This window comes from Argiope bruennichi, chromosome X1 (genome assembly GCF_947563725.1).
Source record: "Argiope bruennichi chromosome X1, qqArgBrue1.1, whole genome shotgun sequence".
Lineage (NCBI taxonomy): Eukaryota > Metazoa > Arthropoda > Arachnida > Araneae > Araneidae > Argiope > Argiope bruennichi.
In genome coordinates, this window is record NC_079162.1 from 13,983,908 (window position 1) to 14,011,467 (window position 27,560).

The 27,560-nt window shown below is 28.4% G+C and overlaps 1 protein-coding gene across 1 annotated transcript in view; it reads left to right on the plus strand.

Moving 5' to 3' along the window:
* The first annotated feature begins 344 nt into the window (after positions 1–344).
* The window catches only part of LOC129958516 (alpha-1,3-mannosyl-glycoprotein 4-beta-N-acetylglucosaminyltransferase A-like), a 158,872-nt gene continuing 131,656 nt past the window's right edge, over positions 345–27,560 (plus strand). Inside the window, exon 1 of the mRNA XM_056071041.1 lies at positions 345–836. Within this exon, the coding sequence (XP_055927016.1) occupies positions 749–836 (88 nt within the window). The 5' untranslated portion in view covers positions 345–748. The remainder of the gene's footprint in view (positions 837–27,560) is intronic.

A 27,560-nucleotide genomic window follows, 5' to 3' on the forward strand; every position in this document is an offset into this window, starting at 1 on the left:
AACTTTTCTATTTCTTTTTATTGTGCGAAATGCATAATTTCTGGCGCTAAAATTCGAAATCCCATTTTTATAGCAATCTATGCTAATTAGATGATTAGACATATGTCGCCATCTAGTGGGGAAAATTAAAATACATTTCTTATTTCTTTTCTTACTTGCATAAATAACTTGTATTAAATTAAAGAAAGTTTTTTTTTTTTACTATTTATAATAAAATTAAAAAAATAAAATAAATAAACCTTACATCATGCCTTTAAAATTATTAGAGAAGCATTTTCAAAGATAATACAGATTTAAGATCCTTTTAATATTATGAATCGATTCATTGAATTGTTTCATAACGGAGAGTCGAATCACTCTATTGAATCATGACTCACAGATATCTTATTATCAGGCAAATTTAAAATCCTTGGGTAGAATAATTATGATCCCATTGACAAGACAGAAGTAAGGTTGGCGGGTGTACTCTGTAAATATTATCTTGTTTGATAAAATCTTTAGAATTGCTTATCGAAAACAATGCGGACACTTTTGCGTTGACTTGAAATCTGCCCTGATTTCGTGTTCATTATATGAAATGTTTTAAAATCGTTGTGTATCATGACCATAATTTCTCGCTTTGTTTTATTGTATCAGATGGAGAAATGTTCTAGATGTGAAATATTGTATGATGTCATTTCTTTACTGCAGTGATTAAAATAATCTATTAAAACTTTAGTAATATGAAAAGAAACAATTGAAAAGTACAATGAGGAGACCAGCTTTTGCATTTTATATAGGTGTTCTTATCGTCACTGTGCCGTTTTTTACATTATTTATTTTACTCAATGGTCCCGGTAAGTAAAATTTAAATAAGATTTTTTCATGTATTTTGTAATCTAGTTTCATTCCATAGCCTCACTTATTTTGCTTATATGTACATGGTATTAATATAATTTCAGACTTCACTAACATTTATGTTATTGCTTAATATAAATATTTAGTATAATATTCAATTTAAAACAAATTTGATTTTTGATGCATCAGTCATACAGTCTTTAAGAAATGACTCGTTTATATAGTAATTCATTTTAATATATCTGATCATCATTCAATATATCTGATCATCACGTTCGAATTTATTGAAATGAATGAAAAGTAAAATTGTGTAATTTTTACACAGAATTGAATTGTGATATGTTTTCTTCAGAAATAATTTGAAAGTTCTTCAATTATTGAATTTTATTCAGAAAATGTTGAATGTAATGACTGGTAAAACAATAATTATGCTAAAAATCATTAAGTAATGTTTTTATTATTATGTGCTTTTTCAGTACAATTAATATAATATAATTCTTTACTGCAGTGATTAAAATAATCTTTCTTGGTGAATCGATCTTGGTGAATTAATCTAATAATACAAAACTGAAAGAAATTCATTAATCTAGGACTGATCTTAATTGCATAGTATGTTTGATGTATGCAAAAATAAATTTTTCATGTTCTTACTGCAGAAATAATTTATTTATTTTTTTTAAACCATAAACTTCCTATTTCTTTTTGCCAATGCTTAAGCTTTTTTTTTTCTCATATTTAGAAAATTTTAAATTTTAATATATTTAGTATAACCTTTTTGTAATTACTCAGATATTAGAATAAATTTATTTTCAAATATTGTTACATCTGATTCTGTATTTATTATTTTAACTATTAAAATTAGATTAAAAAGATATTAGGGCTTTTATTTAATTTAAATTTGGTTTGATTTCAATTAAATATTTCAGATAGTTTTTCAAATATATTTAACAGTATTTTTTTTTTTGTACTTTGGTAGCTTATTTTTGCTATTTCACTTCTCTGTCTCTTTTTTTTTTTTATTGAATTTTTATTATTTTGGTAATAATATTTGCATTTTCTATAATTTCCATGAATAGTTAATCAAAAGAAATCCATAGAGGAGGAATAAGATGTAATTATGAAATTTTTAAATCAATTTAATGAATTAAATAACTTTTTAATATAAATGGGCTGGTATAAAACTACAAATTCTTAGTAAGAATTGGTATAATTAAATACAAAACAAATAGCTGTATCAATCAAGTTATTTCCTATACTTGAGATGATGATGTGTAATTTTTATATGGAGGAAGGAGGATCTAGGGGGATTATAAAATTATTCACATTTATGATATATTTTTTAAAACCACTTTAATATTTTACTAAAAGGAATATTTTTCAACTGTTTTTTAATAATATCATTTATTTTTAAGTAATTTTATTATTTAATCATTATATCCTTGTTTGTTAAATTTTGGAACATTGATTTTGAAAGTTTTTTAGAATATATTTTCCTGTTATGACTTAAATATTATTCATGTTAAATCATTATTTTTCTGTTAAATCATTTTCAATTACAGGTGACTTGTTATTCATTGCTGAGTATTTGAACATCTTTTGAAGGCCTTAAATTTTTTTGCTTATTCTTAAAATATAAAAAGAATTCTTTCTTTGGATAAAAATACTCTTTTACCAAGTTTCTTAATTTTTTTCTCTTTTGAATTGTAAAATAATTTTCGTAACTTTATTTTCACCCAGGAAAGCACATAGTAACTCCAAGAGCAAGTAAGATAACAAAAAACAATTATAAATTTTTCATGAAAGAATATATAAATTATAATCAAATTCTTTAAGTTGAAAGGATTTTATTAATCACTTTTGCTTACAAATGCTATTCATCAGAGAAAATGAAGATGATGTTTTAGGTTTTGCATACCTTTTTATCTTCTTGTCGACTCTTAGAGAGTTTCAACTATAGTTTAAGAAATGCTGTTCTATTGGGTTTTAATATCTGGTATCCTTTTATTTTAAAATATTCTTTTTTTTTTTTTCATAAAAGTTCAAGATCTCACATTATTAAAACAGGAACGTGAAAGCTCTTGAAGTATTCCTTACATGTATAGAGTATTGATATTCCATTTTTTACCTATAAATTGAATGGATAAAGAAATGTTTTAGCACTGTAGAAAATTGTTTTGGTTGAATGGTGCCATTTGTTATGATTGATTATGTAAAATCATAATTTAATCTTAATATTCTTCAGTGTATTATCCCTTTTCTTAGGGAACGGTGAGATTCAAGATGCAATTTTATTTCTGTCTTCCAGCTGACCGTGTGCTAAAGTTAATTTCTGTTAGCTGTCATCGATATAATATTTCAATTATTACTGAACAAATCCTGAAAAATACTTTCCTACATTTCTTTGGCATCTATCAGTTTCATTTATAAAAAATCAAATTTTCTTTTTTAAAAGATTTTTTTTTTGGGGGGGGGGAACCTTTTCCTTGATGTAAAGGCATTTTTATGCCTTTATTATGCGTAATAGGCTGTTAAATATGTCAAATTATTCTGAGGAATTGATTTTCTTATTAATTATATTTAATAATTTTTCATTAATCATTTTTACATTTTGTTTATGTATTTGATTTGATAATCATGAAATGTTTTTAGTATATATATATATAAAGACAATGAATGGGAAAAGGGAAAATATGTAAAATCTGATTATATATATATATATATATATATATATATATATAAGCATATTTCAGCAGTTGCATGACCGAATAGAAAATTTTTTGAAGTTTTAAAACTTCAAATTATTTTACCATGGGAGGCATAATTTATGTATAAAGAATAAGCGGTAAGAAATACATCAGTCTATACTGTGACATAAGAGCAGAAGTGGAAAAGAGACAGAAATTTTTCCCTCAGTGATTTTATAATGAGATTTTTATCCCTTCCCTCGGAACGTGAGAAACTGTTGAAGTGAGCAGTTTTATAGAATACATGTTGAATTAATTAAATAAAAAAAGTGGAATTGGATCAGGAAATAAGAGAACATTTTAGAATAAAGTTAATATGGGCTAAATTAAGATAAAAATTAGGAAATTAATTAGGATTTAAATTATATTAAGGAATATCATTAGGCAGACACACACACACTGAACTAGTTTTGCATGCCATTGCAAGACAAAATATTATTAGCTTTTCAATAAGCCTATTATGATATTATGATTTTATTAATCAAAAGACACCTTTGAAATAGAAATTTCAAGTTCTGTATTTTTTTAAAAGTATTTTAGATAGTTAAATAACTTATATTTCTATCTATTTAATTATAATACTTTTGATGAATATATTTTATATCTAACATATTAATAGATGTTTTTTGTGCTTTGTTTTTTAAATTTTTGTTTGATATGAGAAATAAAATTGCAAAGGGTTTACCTTGATCCATTTATATCCAGTAATTAACATCCACTATTAATACGTCAATAGCGTGAAAAGAAACTAAAGAAAGGATATAATCCAGCTTTCAACAGACATGCATATTTTCTTTTCAATGCTTTTAAATTCCAGGTTGTTTTTCAAATGTAAGTATAAATTAGTGTAGTCATTTCTTGGCAACTATTTTTTTTATTTGCAGGCTGTGAATATATATATAATATATATATATATAATATTTAATATAAATGACTCTTAGTCATTGAAAGCCTTAGCATTTGAAAAAATGTTTAACATTTTGCATTTTTTTCAGTGGTATCTTATCCATTGGCGTTGCAAAGCTACGGCACATCTTACATTATTTCAAAACATTAGTTATTAGCTTAGTTCATATGATTTACTGACTTTTCTTCCTAATAATACATTGGTTTGATTAACTGCTTGTTAAATCATAGTTATATTCCATGGATGTCATTAAGATGAGTACTTTTATTGTATGAACAATGTAGTATGCTGAAATTAAAATAAGGGACTGTTAGGCTTCTTGCATGGAATAACCATATCTGTGCTCAATGCACATCATAAACAATTGGAAGAGATCCAAAATTTTTACTTTTCTTCACTATATAAGGTTAAACATCTAATATATCATATTATACAGGATTTGAAAGAATGGGAGAACACTTATGACATTTCTGCAGATTTCAACATTTTCAGAATTAAATTTTATCATATTTGTGTTGTAATTGTACAACATTTTTAATATTTTGAGCACTGATTGTGTAATTTTATTTATTTTATTGTTCCATTAATCATACTTATTGTACTTCTTGGTATTTGTGTTTAGCACAATTCATTCTTTCATAAAGTTCATCTTTTTTGTTCCAAGTTTGTATCATGTCTGGAAATATCTTTGGAGATTACTAGATTTTGAATTGAAGAGCTACCACTTATTGTTATTAATAATTAAAAAAATGGTGATCTGCATTAAAATATGTTTTTAGCTTGATCATAATTTTACTATAGTTTCTTCCTTCATATTTTAAATAGATAAATTTTTTTAATGCAGCAGCACTATTTACTTCAAGTTTAAATGCTTGAAATTCTACTTATTGCAAGGCCCAATCATTTCATTTGTATGTCTTGACTTTTACATAAATTGTGGCAGCAGGAATAAAAACAGTTTTTTGAAATGGAATTTCTGGTTTAAATATCATAAAATTTTAAATATTCGTTCTCGCATAATTGCCTACTAATTGTATCAATTGGAACAAATACTCATTATTATAAATTTTAGATATTTCACTGCTGCTGCTTATAGTATTATAATTTCTTAAAGCTCCTGTGTAATGGAATTTATTCTTCTTTCATTCTGCTATATGTTTTTATAGGTCTTAATATGTTCCTTTTGTACAATACAAAATATTCCACTTTGCATTAGTATCTTTTGAAATATTTCAGGTTATCTGAATTGTGAGATAATTAATAACTAATTTGAAGTTCAAGCTGCATGATCTTCTTGTTCAATGATTGTTCCTCTGCTTTCACATAAAATTGAAAAAAAAAAAAAAAAAAAAGATTTGTTATTTAATGAACTGGAGAAACTTTGATTTGCTATCTATATGTACTTAATGCTTAAATTTGCTGAAATTATTTTGAATTATCTTAGTATCATTAACTTATTTTTAATTTAAATCTATACAGATTATGAAGCATAAGAAGTAAATTGCTGTTATTTCTTAACCTGTTCACAATGCATTTATTTTTATTAAAATATTGCACCAAGTTTAAAAGTTGAACATTAAAAGTTCCTTAACTGTGAGGCATGTGCATTTTGAAGTTTATCATTGGTTTATGTTAGGCAATTTTATGAATCTTGTAGATTTTTTTTCAGAGGTTCAAGCCTCATTGGATGTATGTGTTATATAATGGGATGGAAGTTCAAGTACCATTCATAATCTTTTTGTTCAGAAAACTTATTATGGAAGTGAAAGGAAATATTAAATTCAAATTAATAAGAATAGAATATAAGATGGTAGTAGCTACAGAAAGCTTCACTAAATGGTAATAATTAAAAAGGTTGTTATTTCTAAGATAATGTGTACATGGAAGGATTTTTATTGGCACATGATGCCATTTGAGTTTGTTTATTATACAGCATATTATATGTTGCCGATGGAAGGGGAAAATTGTGTAGTAATTGTTGAATCAGTGCACTTGAATTGGAATGTTAAGAAGCATTATATTAAAACTTCAGAATTATGAAGTTGTTGCTTTCCGCATACTTATAAGTTTTATGTTGTGAGGGCGGAATTATGAAGGTCATTCCAAATACGTCTAATAAATTTGCCTTCTATTTATGTTTACTTACACTTAACAAGTTCAGAACTGTTTTTTTTTTATAAATGCTTCAAACAAATATTTTTTTATAAATGAATTTTATATTGCAACCTTTATTAGTGGTATATTAGTGGGCAGACTACTCAGAGGAATGAAAGCAGAAAGAATTGTTTTTCAGTATAAAGCACCTGCCTTTTAAGTAGGGCTGTACCAATTTTCGATTTATCGAAAAGAATCGATGTTTTTTAAAAATCGATTTTTTGAAAAATATTGATATATAGGTTTTAAGGTCATGAATCATGCTTCACGATGAATCGCGATACAATAAATCGATATTCAGAATTAACATGCGTTTCCGATTTCATTTTGGTTTCTGGTTAGTGTTTATTTTTGTTGCTCTTCATTCTTTTCCACCTTCATTCTTAATTTGTGTTAATATTTCTATAAATACTGTCATATTCTAATATTGTAGCAGTTGCATTACTCTTATTTTCTTTTTTGAATGATAGATAGATGGCGATGCCTGATTAAGTACGCATCTCATAATGCATTGCGAGTGTAATGTAAATGACATGATATGCCGTTCTTTTAAGCTGCAGGCCTGAATGTCCTGTCTTGTCTTTGTTTAGTGTGAGTGTGATTATTAAAAGAAATGTTCTTGAAAACATAGTCTTGTTGCTTCCTGCACGGATCATAATAATCTACATTCCACCACTATATATAAAAATACTTATTTTAAACGTGTCATTTTGGAATAAACTCTCTTTTCCCTAACTGAATGATATCATCTACAAATTTATATTTAAATATAAGAATTATGTATCTTTTATTTTCATTAGTATCTACAATTCAATTAAATTTTTTAGGCTTTACTCTTTCTAAACATGCGAAATATTTTCCAGAAATAATGGTAAAAGTTTTGTAATAATTTTTAATACCTTTATGAATTAAATTTAAAAATCGTACAAATAATTAACTCCAAATGTATCTGTTCAGAAACAGATGCTAAAAATTATTTAGTTAAAAAAACTTATAGCATTTATCCAACTAAGAAATTACGGTCCAATCAAAATATTAAGTAGGATATTAATTATTATTTAATTTAAATTTGAAATTTAGAGCAAATATATTTAATTCGAACATTGCCATCATTTCCCAAGCATTTTTTATTTAATTTTTTCTATACAAATTTTTAAAGTCTAAATTTTGTAATGCATTTCAAAAATTTACTTACGAATATACATTGTAACTGAAAAAACTAAATTTTTTATAGATTCGATTTAAACAAAAGTCCTGTTTTTTTTAAATTGTTGATATAATGTTTTTTTAAGTCCGATTTTAATTTGCTATAATAATTTTTTAAACCTTTTTAACTATTAAAATTGGCATTTCTTAAAAAAAAAATCTTAGTATTGTTGTTCTGGGCAGCCAGGGGCACGGAAGTTGTAACTTAATATACCGAATTCGACCGACAAATTCAGAGGGATGATAGTAGGCATCAAGAGGATAAAGAATCACCATACAACATGGGGTCCCAAACAATGTTTAGTAGGTGAAAATCTCAAAAATATAGAAAGTCGGAGAACTATTGGAAACTGTAAAAAATTTATAAAAAAACCCCCGAATGGTTTAATTAATAATAAAAAAAATTTTTTTTCATGTAGGTAACATGCCCATTTGATGATCCAGAGGGCGGTAAATTACTGAAAACGAAAAAGTAGTTTAGAACCTATATTTGCAAAAATATTAAAACTTGAAGAAAAATAAAAGCTTGAAAATGAAAGGAATTTTATTTTCTATAATTTGATATAAGCGTGTAGTGTGAGAACTGGGGGAGTTAAAGGTATTCAAGAAAAACTAAAATGGGGACCAGAAAACATTACATTGCTGCAACGTCAGTACCGCTATTCGCAGAGAGCGTTGTCAAATTGGAAAGATAAATTCTGAGCAAGGATAATAGGCATTAAGTAGATGAAAAATTACTAGAAAACATAGGATCGCAGGTAACGTTTTTCAATGAAAATCGCAAATCGGGCGGAGTTCGCACGCTGGACGCTTGATGCCACACAGGAAAATGCACACTTTTCTGCTAAAGTTTTATTCTCAGATGAAGCCTGCTTTACGAGAGAAGGTGTCTTCAACACGCACAAGGCGAATATTTGGTCATTCGAAAATCGACACATCATTATCTCGTCGAACTTACAACACAAGTTTGATATTAACATCTGGGCAAAGTCTTCTATTTGGACAGTATCTTCTACCCGAACACCTCAGCGGCAAAAAGTACCTTGTTTTCTTCTAGCACGTTCCTCCAGATTTACTGCAAGGATCACCAACTATTTGGTTAATGCATGATGGAGCACCAGCACATTTTAGTTACATTCGTGAAATCTGGCTTATTGTTTGCGAATGAAGTATAACGACCATCAATTCTACAATGCTCATTAATGAATACTTGCTCGCTGCTTTTATTTTTCTCGAACGCATGAAAAATTTACATACAAGGCCTTTTCTCGATTACATTGTTCCTAATTCTCGCATTCATAGGGCCATTCTATTCGCCAGACTCATTGTCTTTTCGGCGTCTGTTTTTGCGATTTTCACTGAATAAATAATATTTACGACCCTATGTTTTCTGGTAATTTTTCATAATGCCTACTATCCTTGCTTTGAATTTGTCTTTCGAATTTGGCAACGATCTCTGCGAGCAACGGTTCTGATGTTGCAGCGATGTTTTCTGGTTTCCTATTTTAGTTTTTCTTGAATATCTTTAAAACTCTCCAGTTCTCACACTACACGTTTATATCAAATTATAGAATATGAAATTCCTTACATTTTCAAGTTTTTACTGTTATTCAAGTTTTAATATTTTTACAAATATAGTTTCTAAACTACTTTTTCGATTTCAGTAATTTTCGACCCCCTAGATCATCAAATCCGCATGTTACCAGCATGAAAAAAAAAAAAAAAAAACCTTTTAAGAATGTTTTTTTATTTAAAAAAAGTTTATAGTTGAAACACCATTTGTTATTTTTTATTAATTTTTTACAGTTTCCAACAATTCCCCGACTCTATATTTTCAATTTTTTTCACCTACCAAACACATTGTTTGGTAATTTTTTATCCTCCTGATGCCTACTATCACCCCTCTGAATTTGTTGGTCGAATTCGGTAACACCCTGTATAAACATTTTTATTAAATAAATTCGAAATTGAAATACAACTTCTTTAAGTAAAGAAAACAAATATTATATCTTACTCTAAGATAATACACTATTAACAACTAAGTATAGCTAAGATATGTCGAGTCATTGTTCCCCTAGAAAAAAAAAAAATGTTCAAAATTAGTATAACTTAACTTTCAAATTCTATGCATAACTTCCAAAATTGAAATTTTCATATACAAATCGAAATGTTGATACTTATCGAATTACCGATTTTCAATATTGATCGAATTTTCATGAACTAAAGATAATCAGTCCTGATAATGTTTTACGAATACTTTTTAGCATTGTTTTGTATATCGGTGTCCATCCATTATTTTGTCCTTTTTTTCATTTCTTTTTAATTCGCATGCTTTTATGTAGTGTTCGCTTTTATATTTCTAAAAGTGTATAATTTTTCTTGTTTTATATCTTTAAAAAATGCACTTTTCCTATTTCAAAATGTATTTGTATTGCAATAGTTATTATTTTTTAAAAATTTAAGCTAAAGATTATTTTTAATGGATACATTTTATTATTTCGATTTATTTCACTTTGTGATTGAATTAAATGTTGCGTTTTTTTTTTTTTTTTAAATTTTCGCACAGTTTAGAAGACTTTTCTTTTCTTTTTCGTTTTCATCTTCTTTTTTTATTTTCAAATATATAGTATTTTGAATTGATTTGAAAATTCCTGCATTCAATTGACTTGAGAAATTTTTTGTGAAAAATTATTATTTTTCTGTTTTTTATGTAAAGATATTTTAGTAGTAATTTTTCAATTTTTGAACTATTTTTTGTATTATCTTTTTTTCATTTTCTCCCGACATTTTAAAATTAAAATAAAATATGAAAAATTAAATTTTTCATTTTGATTTTCACAATATGCCTAAATATTGATACAATAACTAAAAATAATAGATAATTAGCTAGAATTTTAATATTCAGAAACATAGCGTTATTCTTGAGTGTTGGTTATTTTTTCATAGAGTTTGTATTGGTGATGATATATAATGTCATATTAATCTTTTATTTGATCATGTTTAAGACCTTTCTAAAATTTTTAATGTACTTCATCATGTTTGTTAATATTTGTTATCCTCCCTAATATTTGTTATTAATGTTTTATTCAGTTCTGAATTATTATTTTACGTCTCTTTTTGAATTTTGAAATAGTAAATTGAATAGTTAATTTCAATTATCTAATACACCTATTTTTAAAATTGTAATGCATGTTTAAATTAAATCTGTCAATAATATTATTAAAATAAGAATGAAAATTTATGTAATTCATGTACAAAATTAATTTTTCCAGACATCAGATTTCGAATTCGGGTTTTATTAAAACTACTTAATTTCATTTGTTAAAGGCGTTATTAAGTCGTTATCCTTTTTTTAAAAATGAAGAATGAAAGAAACTGATATTTTTAAAAAGATCAGCAGTAAAAAAAGGTAAAATTTTAAAAACTATTATATTATTGAAAAAACGCATTATGATAAATTGTAACATGCAGACGTTGCTTTGGCACTGACACATTTTATTAAAGGGGTTTTAGCTTAATTATTTTGTTCTTTTTTTTGAAAAGAACACGAATATTTTTATTATATAAAATGAAACTTCATTTTATTTCGATTCGTTCTGATTAATCAGTATGCTAAGAGATGCTATTTATAATTTATAATAGATATAAATAAAGAATGATATCGCAATATATCGAAAAATGTCATATTTGTTGGACGATATATCGCGATGATGAAGTTCGGTCATCGCCCAGCTCCACTTCTTTATGCCTGTCTCTAAATATAACACTGAACGAAAGCGCCATTTCAAACTAAAATCTGATTTGTATATAGGGAAGATTTTTTTCTGTGTGCGTTTAAAAACATAAGAAAATAGTTAAAAGTGATATTAAAATTCAGAAAATGAAAATGTCATCTGTCTCATAAATGAGCTTCGCACAAGTCAAACCGATTAATTGGATTTTTTTTATATTCCTCTATGCATTTACTTAATATATTCACTCTTAATACCTTTCTCTAATAATAGGAATCAAGACCACTTAATGAATAATTTTTTCAGAAGCTCCATAATCTTATATAAATCCACATCGCAGCATGCATTCTATGTGTGTCTATTTTTAATCTTATCTGATCATAATGAATAAGTGAAAGACTCCATCTACCGCAGAAATAAGTATACTGGTAGGTTATTGAATAATTATTTTAATTTTAGCTACAATAGGTTTTAGAAAAACTTTTTCCATTCTCTTTTTTTTATACCATTATTTCTATGATAGACTTGTTGAAATATATTCTTCCTATATTAACATGTTTATTATAAAAATTTAAGATAAAATCGATATAATGGGAGTTGACGGATGTAAATTTGTTGCTGAATAATCAGTTTAAACAAAATTAATAACAATAATAATCATTGTTTAATCTTTAATAAAAATATACGATAATAGAATTTGTCAACAACGGAAGTGGAAAACTTTCTCGCATATTCTCTAACAAAAGTGCTATTTTCACCTTCCCTGGCAGAAAATTATGTGACTATGAATACCAAGAATGCTTACCTTTTTATTTTTGTGCTTCGCAATCTTGGATGTCTTCTTCAACACAAAACTGTAATTTTAATAAGATCACATACTAAATTTTATTTATTTGAATTATCTCGTTAACATGTATCCAACAGACGGTAATTCTTTGACGTATTTGGTTCAAAATCATATAAGGATTTACATTTTTGATGTGAAACCTATGTACCGAATTTTATTTAACTCCTTGCGTTTTGTAGTTATCGTATTTACAGTGGCTCAAAAAATTGGGAGTACACCTTAATTTTACTTAATAAATCCGACTTTCAATGTAAATAACGCATTACCGGGAAGTGCAAACATGTTTTTATTTTTGCACATCACAAATGGTTTAATTTAGAGTAAAAATAAAGAAAAATCAACGAAAAACTTCTAAATTGAAAAGTTTCAGAAGCATTTTAAATAAACATACTCAGAATTTTTGTCTCAAAAGAGTACACCAATAAAATTTTTGTAATATCTCTCATATAGACAAACTGTCACTGTTAAGTTGCATGTCTTTTGGTTCCTACAATGGCCTCTAAACGTCATGGTACTGATTCGACCAATTTTTGGCGGTATTTGAAGATATTTTACCCCATTCTTCTTGTAACACTTGTTTTAAATAGGTTTTATTTCTAATTTTGTGTTTTTGAACTATTTTTTCGAGTATGGTCCACGAATATTGAATGGCATTAATGTCGGGTTACTGTGGTGGTGTGTGAAACTGCTGTTTGCAATGAAAAAGACACCATGTTTTGACGTTACGTGCTTTCTATTTGAGATCGTTGTCCTGCTGGAAAATGGAATTTCCATCTAAACCCAAATTTTTAGCACTTTCCTTTAGATTGCTGCGACTATATGGTTCATCCAACTTGCTACAGAAATTTCTCATATCATAGGCAGAAGTGTAAGTACTGAAACTGTGCGAAATGTAATTAGACAAGCTGGATACAAAAGTTACATTATTAAAAAGAAACCGTTCATCAGCTTGCAAACTCAGAAAAAGCATTTGAAGTTTGCAAAAACTCATCGATTGAAGACCAATAACCATTGGAAAAAAGCTATATTTAGTAATGAAAGAAAATTCAACATTTTTGCCAGTGACAGCCATCGTACTGTATGGAGAAAGCCTAATACTGCTTTGGTTCCAAAAAATTTACGTCCTACAGTTAAACATGATGGTGACTCCGTCATGATTTGAGGTCGCATGGCTTTATCCGGGGTAGGAAATTTATTTTTTATAGATGGCATTATAAACGATATGGTTTACTTGGATATACTTCGCAGCAGTCTAATGGAAAGTGCTAAAAATTTGGATTTAGATGGAAATTTCATTTTTCAGTAGGACAACGACCGCAAACAGAATGCACGTAACGTCAAAATATGGTGTATTTTTCATTGTAAACAGCAGTTGCACTCACCAACACAACACCCCGACATCAATACCATTAAATATTTGTGGGCCACACTCGAAGCATTGTTCCAAAAACACAAAATTAGAAACAAAACTCATTTAAAGCAAGCGTTGCAAGAAGAATGGCATAAAATATATTCAGATGCCACCAACTATTGATCGAATCGGTACCATGACGTTTAGAGGCCATTATAAGAGCCAAAAGACATGCAAATTAATTGTGACACTTTGTTTCTATGCGTGATATTGCAAAAACTTCATTGGTGTATTCTCAATTTTTTGAGGCAAAATTCTGCGCTTTTTTATTTAAAATGCTTCTGAAAATTTCCAATTTTATATGTTTTTCGTTGATTTTTCTTTATTTTTACTCTAAATTAAACCATTTGTTATGTGTAAAAATAAAAACATGTTTGCTCTTCTCGGTAATGTGTTATTTATATTGAAAGTCGGATTTATCAATTAAAAGTAAGGTGTACTCCCAATTTTTTGAGCCACTGTATATATTTTCAGACAGCTAGCCAGCGAACCAGACTTTCTGTTAAAGGATTTTGTCCAAAATTTGATAGAAATCTGCAAATTTGATGTAAAAATTACATATCAAATTTCGTGTATTTATCTGAAATCGTTTTTGAGTTGTGTTCACAAACAGACAGACATGATTTCAATAATGGATTTTTTAAAAACTTATTTAAGCTTGAAACGCGGAGATTCTTCAAAATCTCGATTTCGACCTTCGCAATATTTTTTCTGTATATACTCCATATACAAGAGATTAAAAAAACATATGAATATTGAATTTATTACTTTTTTCTCTTGCCAAATCGATTAATTCTTTTATTCGCGCCAAAATTTAATAATTCCATTGACATTCTATTTTATAATCTGTTAAATAAGGTTACATCTGCAGTAATATATTCTACTGTGTTTATTTGAATTTCTATATTAAATAAACAAAGTGTATTATCTTCTCACTTTTCTCCTCTTTCTGTTTTGGCAAGTGAGCTGTGCAATGAAAGATTTTAGAAATATTTGATTTTTAACTGAAATGTTTTAATTTGCTACAGCAAATCTTTTAAATCAGTATCGCCTGTTTTATAGCTTTAAAATAAATCTTTATTCCAGAATTGCTACTTGATACTTTTATAATTTTGTCGAAATGCCGATAACTGAGAAGATCTCAAAAGAAGAGGCTATCGAAATATCTGGAATATATTTTTAAAATATCTAAAGCGGAAGGAGTATTTAAAGAATATTTGAAAGTACATGGGATTAAAAATATTTCAAAATGGTGACAAATGGTTTAATAGGAGAAGACAAGAGAAGATAACTCGCAAGATTACAAAATGATATTAAGCATTGTATCTTGGCAGGAATTGCAAGCAAAAAAAATTCATAAAACAATTACCGAATATTTCAGAGTCTGAGATGATATGATAATACATTTTTTAACTCATGATTTAATCAAAATTCAAAACCCTCTTACAAAAAAAGTGGGACAAGCATTTATTTTCTTAAATATTGCAGTTAGACATATATTTTCAGTTGCAAAGTTTCATTAAATAATGTAGATAATTCAATGAAAGCATTTGATTTCTGTGGAGACGAATAATAATAATAATAAAAAAAAATATTTTTATCATTAATTACGAAAATTATATTTTTATACGGTGTCCATGATGAAAAGTGTCATTATGGAATTTTTTTTCCAGTATATAAGCACACAAAAATTAATATTTCTATCTGCAAAATTTGCTGAAATATAAAAAGAGCAAATTTATTAATTTAGATCAATTTTTTTGTATTTCAGACGAGTCTTTCTTTGTACATTTCAGAGATAATACACTATTACAGTAGGATATTAAAAGGGCGGAATCAGATAAGGCATTTATATTATAATAACCAATATTATAACCAAATATTTTAATTAAAGCTCAAAATTAACATCTATATCTATACAAAATTTCACTTTTCTAACAATATTTGTACATACGCGATCCAGTTAATCACTTGTGATATATAGACAGGAATTCGTCGGTAAAGGTTTGGTACATCTACAGAAAGCGTGCTAGTAACATAAGCTAGTCCATTACTAAAAGTTAAGAGGCGTCAAGTCAGGTGATCAAGAAGGGAATTCAACAGGTCCGTGCAAACGAATTCACCTGTTAGAGAATTCCATTTTACATTGTCTTACAACTGACTAGTGGTGAGGTGGAATACCATCTAATTGTAATCACAGATGTAGAAATATTGTCAAAAGCAGTTCATTCAGGTTCAGATGCAATTGCATTCAAAAGTAACTGAATTCGGTATGTTGTTGTAGAAAATAGAACCAACGAACCAGTCTGTAAATATGCTATACTACACATTTGTAGAAAATTGCCACTGTTTATAAACTCTCCCGTACGAAGACTGGATTTTTCTCGTAATCGTTTTGATGATTGATTGTTCTATCGCGATTCAAGCGTCACTCATCAACATTTGATAGAACGGAAGAATTTGATTCCGCCTGAAGTAGGTCCATTTGCAAAACTCTAGACGTGGTCATAATCTAATTGTAGCTGCCCATGGAATCTACGAGTACTGTTATTACGTTGAAATATTCTATGCTTTGTCGTTTTTGGAATATTGATTTCTGAACTGATTGTTAAATAAATATATAAATTATTTGTTATTTAATCTGCAACAACAGAAGTCACATTAATGCTAATTTAATTTGAATTACACGTATACAAAACATTTACTATTATACAGTGCAAAATGTATTTTTTCGTGGTAAATAAAGTTTTCGAGTTGTTAGTATTTAGTTTTATTATCTTCCCAAAAATCACAGGCCAAAATTATTTGATAGCACGTCTATACCTCATTAGACATTTCTTCAGAAAAGATGGCACGTTGATCCATAAAGGTTCGCCACCCCTGTCCTAGGGGAATACTTGGAATTCATAAAACGACGTTTGTACTTAGGGCAAGTTCCGTCAGCAATAAAGATTCTTTCTTACTTCCCTTTATACCACTACTCATAGGTTTCGTCTACTATTCCATTGTCAGTTGATCCACCTTTAAAAGAAAACTAGCATTTGCATGCAAGTTAATTAGAAAAATATTGTTCTGGACTAAACAATTTTTATAGCTTTCTGGTTTCTTTTAATTCAAGTTATTTCAATGCAGATGTTCATTGACATGTATAACAACAAATTTGTTAAAATGCATGTCAAAAAAAGGATGAAATTTGTAGAACAGCATTAAATTTTTTTAGCACTTAGGTACTTATTTCTGTTAATAATTCATATTATCGTTGCTTATGTGTATCTCTACTTGCAGTCTTACGTTTAAAATATAATATGGTATTTTTAATTTTCCAGATTGAGTTTTTAATGATTAACCGATGACATCACCGGCGTCCTGGCCTAGGGGTCGCGTTTCTTCCGTGGGATCTGGGCGTCCCGCGTTCGAGTCCTGGTTCGGGCAGGGTTGTTCTTCCCCTGTGTTCTATTTGTGAGGTATGTGAAAGAGCCCCCCCCCCCCTCTTGTAAAAAGGGGCTGTGCAAGCGAGTGTGTGAGTGTCATTTTCAAATGAGCTAGAAGTCAGATTTCTGCCCTCTGGTGCTCAGGGGTCTTTACCCTCAGAAGCTACTGCACCCCCTTTCTGTGTTAACGCGGACACGACATCAGCATCAACTGATCACATCATTGCTTCAGCACAAAAACGAAAGATCTTTATCACTACTTTAACAAAAGCTTTCGTTTTTATGATGCTGTAAAAATAATAATAAAAAAAAACAACTCTCGATACATATAGATGTAGAATGGAATGTTTTCACTTCAGGTGCCTTGTTAAATGCCCAAGTGATTGTTATATATATGTGTGTATATAATTTGATTTATTAAATTTTGTCACGCCTTAAAAATTAATTCATTTTCTCACCACTGAAATTTAAGCATAAAAGTACTTCTAAGTCCCACTGGTTTTTTGTTTTTTCAATGAAATCTAATTACTGTAATTGAAACTGCATGACAACGATGTGGCCATGCGAATAACATCACAAGCTCCCACCAATTTGTAGACTCAACTATTTTTTGTTTCATCTTGAAATTGTGTGGAAAGTCCCATTTCGAATGCATAAAGGCCTTGTCTACTCTCTTTTCGTTTTTGGCCTCTTCCCAGAGGACATGTTACATCGCTTCATAGTCATAATTTAACAGTATACCATCAAACCTCATTTAACGAGCACCTCGCATAACAAGTTTAAAAAAAAAGAAGCGTTTTTTAACGAGCGATGTTTCTTAGAACGAGTGGCGAGGCGGAATAATGAGGTCATATGCTGGATTGGCTTGTATCAATATGTGTTGAGCGCTTGTTTGAAGATAACTCTTATAATTACATGGAAGAAATTTTGGCTGGTTAGCGTTGTCGAATGTGACTCTGGGGAGTTTGAGGAAGTGTCTGTGGTGCCTTTATTGACGAGGTTTTCCTCTGGCTAAGATTATAGAACTTGAGATGAATAGTAGCGACATCGATGTGCTGGTGGAAGAACATAGCCAGACCTACCAAAAAATTTATAGAGCCACATTCTGTCTCCCAGTGAAAAGCTGCGGGGGTGATATGGCCAGGAGAGGAAAAAATAACAAAACAACAACCTTTTAATGATATAAGAGTGGTGTTGAAAACATGGGAAATTATTACATCGTACGTTTAGAAACATCCCTCTGATAAGGGAGTAGCTTTGCACACTAGAAATTCATATAATGATAATGCTGTGGTCTGACTTTCGCAAATGCTTTTAAACAATTTTCTTGTAAAAAGAAGCATGCATCATTCATAAAAGCAAAGCATAAATCATTATTATAAATTTGTATTAGTATTTTAGAATGGAATGCATGGAAAAAATTGTTTCGCTCAACGAGTTTTCCGCATTAAGAGCGATATGCAGGAATGAATTATGTTTGTTATGCGAGGTACATTCACAACTATTGCTGAGAATTTCAACTGACTGTCAAGAAGAAAAATTTTTCCTTACTGGTCATTTGCAAACACAACATTCAAATGGAAAGATTGAAAAATCTAAAAATACAAATATAAATTGCGAATACTAAGAAAATATAATATTAAGGGAAATAAGCGTCAATAAAGAAAAAGTATTTTGAATATTATGGAATATTTCCTCTTCTGAGGAGCAATATTCTATGGCATTCTCTCCATAAAATTTTCTTTCTCATTTTTCGATTTATTGCATTTTTATGAGTTTGTCATTATAATGGCTTTTCATGTCGAAGGCAGTGTTCCAATTGATTATGATATTTCATAATGATACCATGATTTGATAACGTTTCATATAATTATGATTAATCTGAATAAAATTGGAACATTTATTAGCGGGCTTCGATTGACAGTTTGTATTCATTTTTCTTCATCTGTTAGAAACAAGTATAGTGAAGAAAATTACTTATCCTTTTCCTATTGCGTTTGATTTTTCTCACGATTATAAGCGGGTCTATTTTAATTCAAGATGTTTCATAAACTAGGAGCTGATAATGATTTTTCAAATTACAAGAATAATAATTAATCCCGTGTTACCTTGAAAATTCGTACAAACTGTTATAGTCTTATATATAGTCTGTTTACTTAGTCTTAACCAATAATCGTACTAAATTTTCCTTTTGTATTTTTTGCTTGGCTACGAAATTACTGTGAATAATTAATTTTTTATAAACAAAAGTAACGCATCATCTATTGTTGAGATCTTTCAAAATACTAGGTTCAATTAGCAGTATACTAGGTTCAATTCAATCAATAACTAGGTTTTAAAGTTGCTACATCCAATATTTCTGACAATTATTTTTTCATTATCTCGAAGGCACATATGCGCTAGAAAATGAAACATTAAATAATAATGGATGAGTGAAATTTTATTATAAGCAGTGTTTTTGGTACTTTCATAAGTGAGCAATCTATTTCTCCCTCTTTTTTTTTTAATAGCAGAAAATTTGTATTTAATGGAAAGAATTATAATTTATGGCTAAGGATATCTTTGAATTTCTCTAATAAAAAAAAAAACAAGCAAATATTTTATATATTTAATCAGGAGCAAAATTTTTCTTTCCCGTTTTTTTGACTAGAAATTCAAGCCGCTTTTAATTTGGATTGCAAAAAAATATGCAGATCGTAACGAGAATCTGTGTCAGTTTCAAATATGATACATTTTAGAATCGAATTTTATTATTATTGAGATCGATTAATTTTCTTTTATATAATAATTCTACAATATTCTTAATATCTGAAGCATTTTTTGTATAATTTTTATTTTTCCTTTTATTGTTCAGTTTTTCATACTTGTTATTTTTCAGGGTGTTTATATTTGGCGTAATTCATTATTTTATGGAGTTTTAAGCCTGTATCATGTCTATTGGCTGCTATCTCTGAATGAGTCTTTTTAATTCCAATTCTCAGACAATGAAATGTTTTTCTAATTAATTTTGACTATAATAAAATGCATGTAAAATCGTCAAATTTTTTTGGTAATTCAAATTTCAGAGAAAAAGAGTCCTGGCAAAAAGTCTCCATAGTTGATCATTCCGGTTAAAAATATTTTTAAATTCTTCTAATCGCAGGTTCAAGAGTGCTAATTTGAAGTTTCGCAATAAAATTCCACTTCTTTGTTTGTTCTAATTTTATGCACATTAATTTCGTTGTTGAAATTCTCTTTCTGAGTTTAACCCCGTAACTTCACATGATGTCAAATTAATTGCATTTCTTTCCTCTTTGTTAGTCTGCAATTCCTTTTCCTTTTCTAAGTGAGTGACAACATTTTTTTATTGTTGTTGTTATTGGACCATCAAAGAAATCCGTTCGTCACGATTGACCTCCGCTTATTTTGTTAAGCTTCTTTGTGTTGGAAAAAATTGATATAAATAAGTTTATAAAAAAAGTTATATATTTTTTCCTTTTGCTTTTCTGCTCTCTAAATTTTTATTCCCTGTGAAAATTTCATGTATTTGATATTTTGATATAGAAGATGAATTTCCTTTGTTGAATGAATCAGTTTTCACAATATTTCTGGTTCAGTTGCTCTTGGCTGAAAAATGTTTGTATGTGTAACTTGTGTGCAATTGTCGGACCTCCCCCCCTCATCACCTAAAATGCTGTAGTTTTTTAACTCACCGTAATCATTGGCATTATTTTTGTATCTTCATTCATTTGGAAGTCTCAATATGTTTAAACCAAATAAGAAATTCATGAGTCAGAAAAAAGAAGTTTCCTTGAAGATATTGCCATACTACTTATTCGTTTGAATTTCATTAATGGTCTTAACCCAGAGTTTGTTGAAAGGGTATTTTTGCGGAATTTTACTCTAAGTACGTATGCTTGAACAGTTCATGCTTTATTTAATTACCTTCAATAAACGATTAATTGGTATGCTTAATTATTTCACAGATAACTCTGAATAGATGTATTTCTCGGTCATTGTATTCTAGTGTTTACAAACTTCGGAAGAAATTCCGAATTATTCAGATGGATTCAGTTATGATCTCTTTCGCAGCTGCTGGCTGATTGGCCGCCTCCCCCCCCCCACCACCAATTTTCTAAAGAAAGGAGGGGGGGGGGTGAATTCACATAGATGCCTTTGAATCTCGATTCCATTGAAGATCATAGTTCATCTTGTTATGATTTATTTAATGGACGCATTGCTTTGACAAGTCAGAATAGTCAAAACAATGATTCTCAATTGGTTATTTTGTGATGAAAGGAATACAAATGGTTTTCCGAAATCCCATAAGTGAGTTTGCAGAACGGTTTAGCGGTTATGGATTCTTATTTTTCCGGAGAGGAAGGAAGGAGGGAGATGATGTGTTAATACACGTGATGCAGAAATTGACATTTTAACATATTGTTCTTGTTACTCTTACGCTAGTGTGCGAATAATCAATCCAGAACTCAATATTCCAAAACCGACATTGTAGAGGTAATTTCAATATAATAACTGACATCCATAAAATATTCGTAGAGTCGATAAACAGTTACAACAGTTATACGAATAACTTACAGGTTCGAAATCTAGAATTATATGACTGTGCTCTGTTTTAGATAAAATCAAGGTTCTATGTCACTTGCGCTCGATAAATTTCCCCCTTTCCGCTCAAGTGTCAAGAAAGACTACCACATTATAAACTTTATCTTTGCATGTAAGATTTGGCGATTTTACAAAGTACGCCAAATGGTAATCAACTCACTATGAATGAGAAAGATACTCCTTGTCTCTGATAACAAAACGAAACTTCCTTGAGAAAAATGCTGATGACCTTACCACGTTTCAAACGAGTGTTGAATATAATAAATATAAAGTGTGAGAAATTTGCTTTAAAAATGTATTTATTAAAAGGAATACGTTTATAATTTTCCCACACGGAAGACATTTATAAAAATTATAATTCTGATGTGCATAATACAAATTTAATCTAATAAAATGAATTATAATTTTTACTTTTATGAGGATTTAATCTTTATATCTCTTACATTTTAACTTTATTTAACAAAATGAAAAAAAAAAAAAATACATAGAAAGGTCTTTAAATTCAAATTTAAATGGATATCAATAATGTTTAATTCTTTCTATATGTATGTATGCTTTTATGTATATACATTCCACAAACTGATACTTGAAATGAGCTAATGTATTTTTTACGTTAAAGCTGTTCAAATAAGGTTTTTTTTTTTTTTTGCAAAAAAAAAAAAAAAAAAAAAAAAAAACTTTTTGACTGGCTAAAATAAATGATAGGAATCATATTAATAATTTTAAAAACAGCTGCTGGTTAATTCTCAGGAGAAAAAAAATACATTTTCAATAAGAAAATGTTGATAATTAATTTAAATGCAACATCTAAACGTGCTACGTTAAAACGCTTAATTCTCAAATACAATATCATGAGCTTAAATTTTATTCGCAATTAATGTAGTAGCAAATTTCTGCCTATTTTCTTAAAAGCGCTGCCAATGATATATTACTAATTTTCAATTTGTCTTAAATCTATGCACGAAAGAAAGCTAAAAATAAAATATATTATTTTATATTTTATTCGTTCTTTTGTTTTTTTCGCCCCTGAATTTCTTGCCAAAAGTATAGATTTATATAGATTGGACCTTTATCGTAATCGAAATTGAAATTACAATGGTAAATATTTAAATATTAGGCCTTAAGATAAAAACTAATTTCACAACTATGTAAGCATGGTTTCTAAAGTCACTTTTTTTTTTTAATATTGCATCTAAACATACTTCGAATTACAAAATTTCATTAAATAAGATAGGTAATTGTACAAAAATTAAATTTTTTTATATCCATCATAATTTCAAGAGTGAATTAGTATATATTGATTCTTATTTTCATCTATACAAAATTTCACATTTCTATCTAGAGCATTTGTAGGTATATGCTTAGTTTTAAATTTCGAAGGACTGGCCACAAATGTGGAAGAAAGCGTTTATTTCGGAATGCAATTAGTACATCATCAAGTCATTATGACTTGAAAAAAATTTGATAATAATAACGTTGTTCATTTTCACTCTTCGGCAGTTGCATTATCATCTTTATAAAGAAGGGAAGAGAAACTTGGGGAACTGAACATTTAAACCATCTCAATGACTTACTGGAATACTCAGCAAGAAAAGCATTGTTTTTGTTGCAATGCAAAATCAAAACTTTTTTTTCTGAAAAATGTTATTTGGAGAGACGAATGTTGTTTTAATCTAGATAGTTGTTGAAATGTTGTTTTAATCTAGAAACATTAATTTGAAAAAATTTCACGTTTGGAAAAGTGAAGACAATTTTTCGTGCAAGAAATTCATCATCACTCGCAGTTTTCTGTTCATATGTTACAACTGCCGTTTTTAGAAGTCCTTGAGTTGGTCTCATTGTCTACAAAAGTATATTGTATGGTAACGATAGATTCAGTTAATTTTTATTGGCACTATATCTGAACTAAGAAATGAATTAACTTTATCAATAGATATTTGATAAATCTTTGCTGACTAACTCAAAAAGCCAGTCCTCATGTCACATGAACTCAATCACATATGCTCAAACATTATTAAGTTAATGTAATTCTGCATAGGTGTTGAAGGTGTTAATTTGGAACCAATTTTTAAGCACTTTAATTAATGGAATATCATTCTATTTTTTTAAAAAAAATGTAATGAAAGTTAATAAATGTTATGTTTTATCAAAGGAAAGATAGAATTTCAACCGCTTGAAATTAAGCATGTTATATCCTTTGAGAGTAAATTTTATTGACCACAGTTTAGTACATATTATAGTATAATTTTATTCAAATACTTTAAAGATAATGTTAGGTTATTCTTTTTTTGGGGGGGGGGGAGCTCCTCCAAAAAGGGCTTAAATTGGAATTAAAATTATTACCTGAATTTGAAGAGGTCTATCGTAGCTCTCAGAAAGCAGTTATAAACATTATCATTAATTGAAATTGGAAAAGTCTAAAGCAAAAAAATAATAATTAATATAAAAAGCCACCAATCAATAGAAAAATTAAGGCTGTATTCTTTTATATCTTGAGGAACAAACGAATAAAAAAGGAAATGATATCGTTCATAAAATATCAAACTTGAGTTCAGATTTTATATGCTGATATGAGCTTGAAAATCAAAACCTCTTTTCCATTATTGAGCTTAAAAAAATTAGTGATGTAATTTGTGGAATCATTTTCTTTAATTGATCCGATGAAACGATTTTAATAGGCTATATTTTTTTCTACATTAAAGCGTATTTCTCAGAGTGTTTATTACATTTTTAAAAGTAAATAAACTACAAAAAATTTACTGTTTTTCTTTTATTGAAATTATTTTTCTGTCAGATTTCATTAAAAACTATTTTGGCGATTCAAATATGACAAACTTCCCTTATTTCTACTATTTTGAAAATATTCCTATTAAAGTAAGCAATATCAAACTAATTTTTTTCTTAACCAATAAATATAATTACGAAGGAAACAAAATCTATAAAATGATGTGGAACGCACTAATCATTCTATTTACTGACCAATTACATTAGATTTTTTTTTGTTGTTGTTAATTGATATAGTTGTATCACTAAAACCTGAATTTGAAGTCAAAACTTATGTCTTGTCGTAGCCTAAAAATTCAATTCCTTGTGTATTAGATATCCTATTCTATCCAAGATATAGTATTCAAATTTCGCATGTGAAAATGTTCTCTTTAGGCATCTATTTTCTTTATCTTTTTTTTGTAAAACATAATTATTTATCAGATATAAGACATTTCTTTGCATAAAAGCAGAATTGATTTTGTAAATAGAATTTACATAATTTAAAAATTTTACATAATTTTTACATAATTTAATTTTTAAACTAATGTATTGAAAGAAAAAGGCAAAAGAATTCTTGAAATCTATAATATAAAACTGGCAGATAATTGGCAGAATCCTATGTTCAAATTAATCCACTTATGTACATTTTTTTTTTACTAAAATTTCTTTTCCATTACGAATCTAATTTCAATAAATGTTAAGACAATTTTACTTTATGACATAAAACATGAGTACTATTGAGATTAAAAAACATAAAATTGCTAAGTGAACTATTGTAATATATATACATACACATACATTTTTTCCCTTTTATGAGTAAAGATAATAGCGATTTTGAAGAAAATTCATTCAGAAATATGAGATTGTTCAAATATTAGTAAATAAAACAGCTATAGATTCTCTTATATCTTACTTCTTTTTAAATGCATTTAATTCCGCTATTTATTTTTCTGATAAAAACAGTCTTACTTTTCTATTAATAATAGAATTAATTATCATTTATTGCAAGATATATGAATAAGATAAATGTATGTACAAGATCTCATAAATGAAAGATCAAATAAAATTTTTACAAAAATTATCGCCATTCCATTATTACCAATAAGCCCGACCGGAAATGCAGCTATGGAAAACTAAAAACCGTCACCCGCGCCAAGTTTTCTTGCCAAAGGTCCAAATCCCAGTAAACCTATGACAGCAACAGGGGTAGGGAATGATTTACCGAGCGCAAATGTTCCGATACCAAAATCAAATCGTTCTTTTCTGAAAAATGCAATTTGAACAGACGAATGTAACTTTAATCGAAATAAAAAACTATGTTCAAATTATCACTTTTGGAACGACAAAAAAAATTCACCCTTCGTTCGAGAGGTTCACCGTCAGTAGCAATTGCCTGTAAATGTGTGGTGTAGTGAGGGTTCAATAGCGTCAGTAAGTCCTTAAAAGTTGCTTATTTTTGCTGGTCATTATTTAAGGGTCTTAAAAGTGTTTATTTTTTTTCCCAGGTGCTTATTATTTTCTTTCTTTCTGGCTGGGGAAAAAAATGTTTCATCATGCTTTAGAACCATGCTAGATCTGCTCAATTATATGAGTATGTTTTCTTTGCTCTGTCTGATCTTTCAATGCTTAACGGATCTCAATGAATCTGGAGATCAGTGGAAAAGGCTGAATATCAGTTTAGAGAAATAATGATTGTATGGAGAAACTAGATCCCTTTCTTTTACTTGATTCTTCTTTCATCTTTTGCTTTTTGCCTTTCTTTTTAGGAAAAAGTATATGTATTTATGAAAAATCACGAGTTAGTTTTTAACACGAGTAATTTCAACTCGTCGTTACTTTTCTTCACGTTGTTACTTGTTTGTAGAGCATTTTCTAGTTATATTTCAACATTTAGTGAATAATTTAGTATTTTTACTTCAGGCAGTTTTTGTACAAAAGTTCAAAACCTTTTAACAGTATGCTGGAAAATGAGTATTTAATTCACGATGGACTTTCAAAAGTGATTCACTGAATGATTCAAGGCTTCCAAAAATAAAAGTGAAGCAAAATATATGATGCTCCGAAGTTACTTGTAGGTTATTTGTTCTCTTGCCAAAACATACCAATCCAAATTAATTCCAATAAAATTATTTTTTTATACTCTCTTATACGAAGTTTTTAAAGAGAAAAAAATGTAATCACCAAAGATTCGAATTTGAATTTTCTTCCAATCTTCGCGTTCAATTCAATTTAAACCTCCGAAAAACACATTTTTGGATTGTCTGTTAACCCGCCAACGAAAACGCTTTGATTTCACTTGATTGTATTTTATTTTCAAGTTTTGAAAAAAAATCATTTCAAATTACTTCTTTAGTAAATTGCGAATGTCAGTTTAATTTTTCTAATAATGCATCATATTCTGCAATTGATAAAGTCAGTGCGGGTTTAAGTAGCAACGCATTTTTGTATGTCTTACTTTCTCCAAATGAAATATCTGATAAAGTTATATACTTTTCAAGTGTGATTGTTAGTAGCTTGTTTTGAAAACGTTGGAATGTATCAACATCATCAACAGATTTCCGGTAAATTATGCCTTGGTAAGAAATGTTGTATTGACAGAGAATAAGTAAGTGTATAAAAAAGAAACATGCTTTGTGTTGTACTCTCATCAGAGAGAATAAACAGATAAAGATGCTGTTATTAGTTTTTTTAGATTTCTTGGTCGAATAATCGTTACTCGATTTCTAGCATTTTAATGTTAGGGAAATGAGATCGGATGTGGGTTTATTTGCCCTTTATTTGAAGACCATAAATTTAAACTGTGGATAATTTTGAAAAAAAAAAAAAAAAAAAGCACATGTTGAAAGAAGATTCAGCATCAATAAAAATATTGAAGTGGAAAATTTGAATGAAAAATATATTTCACAAACATGTAAACCACATAG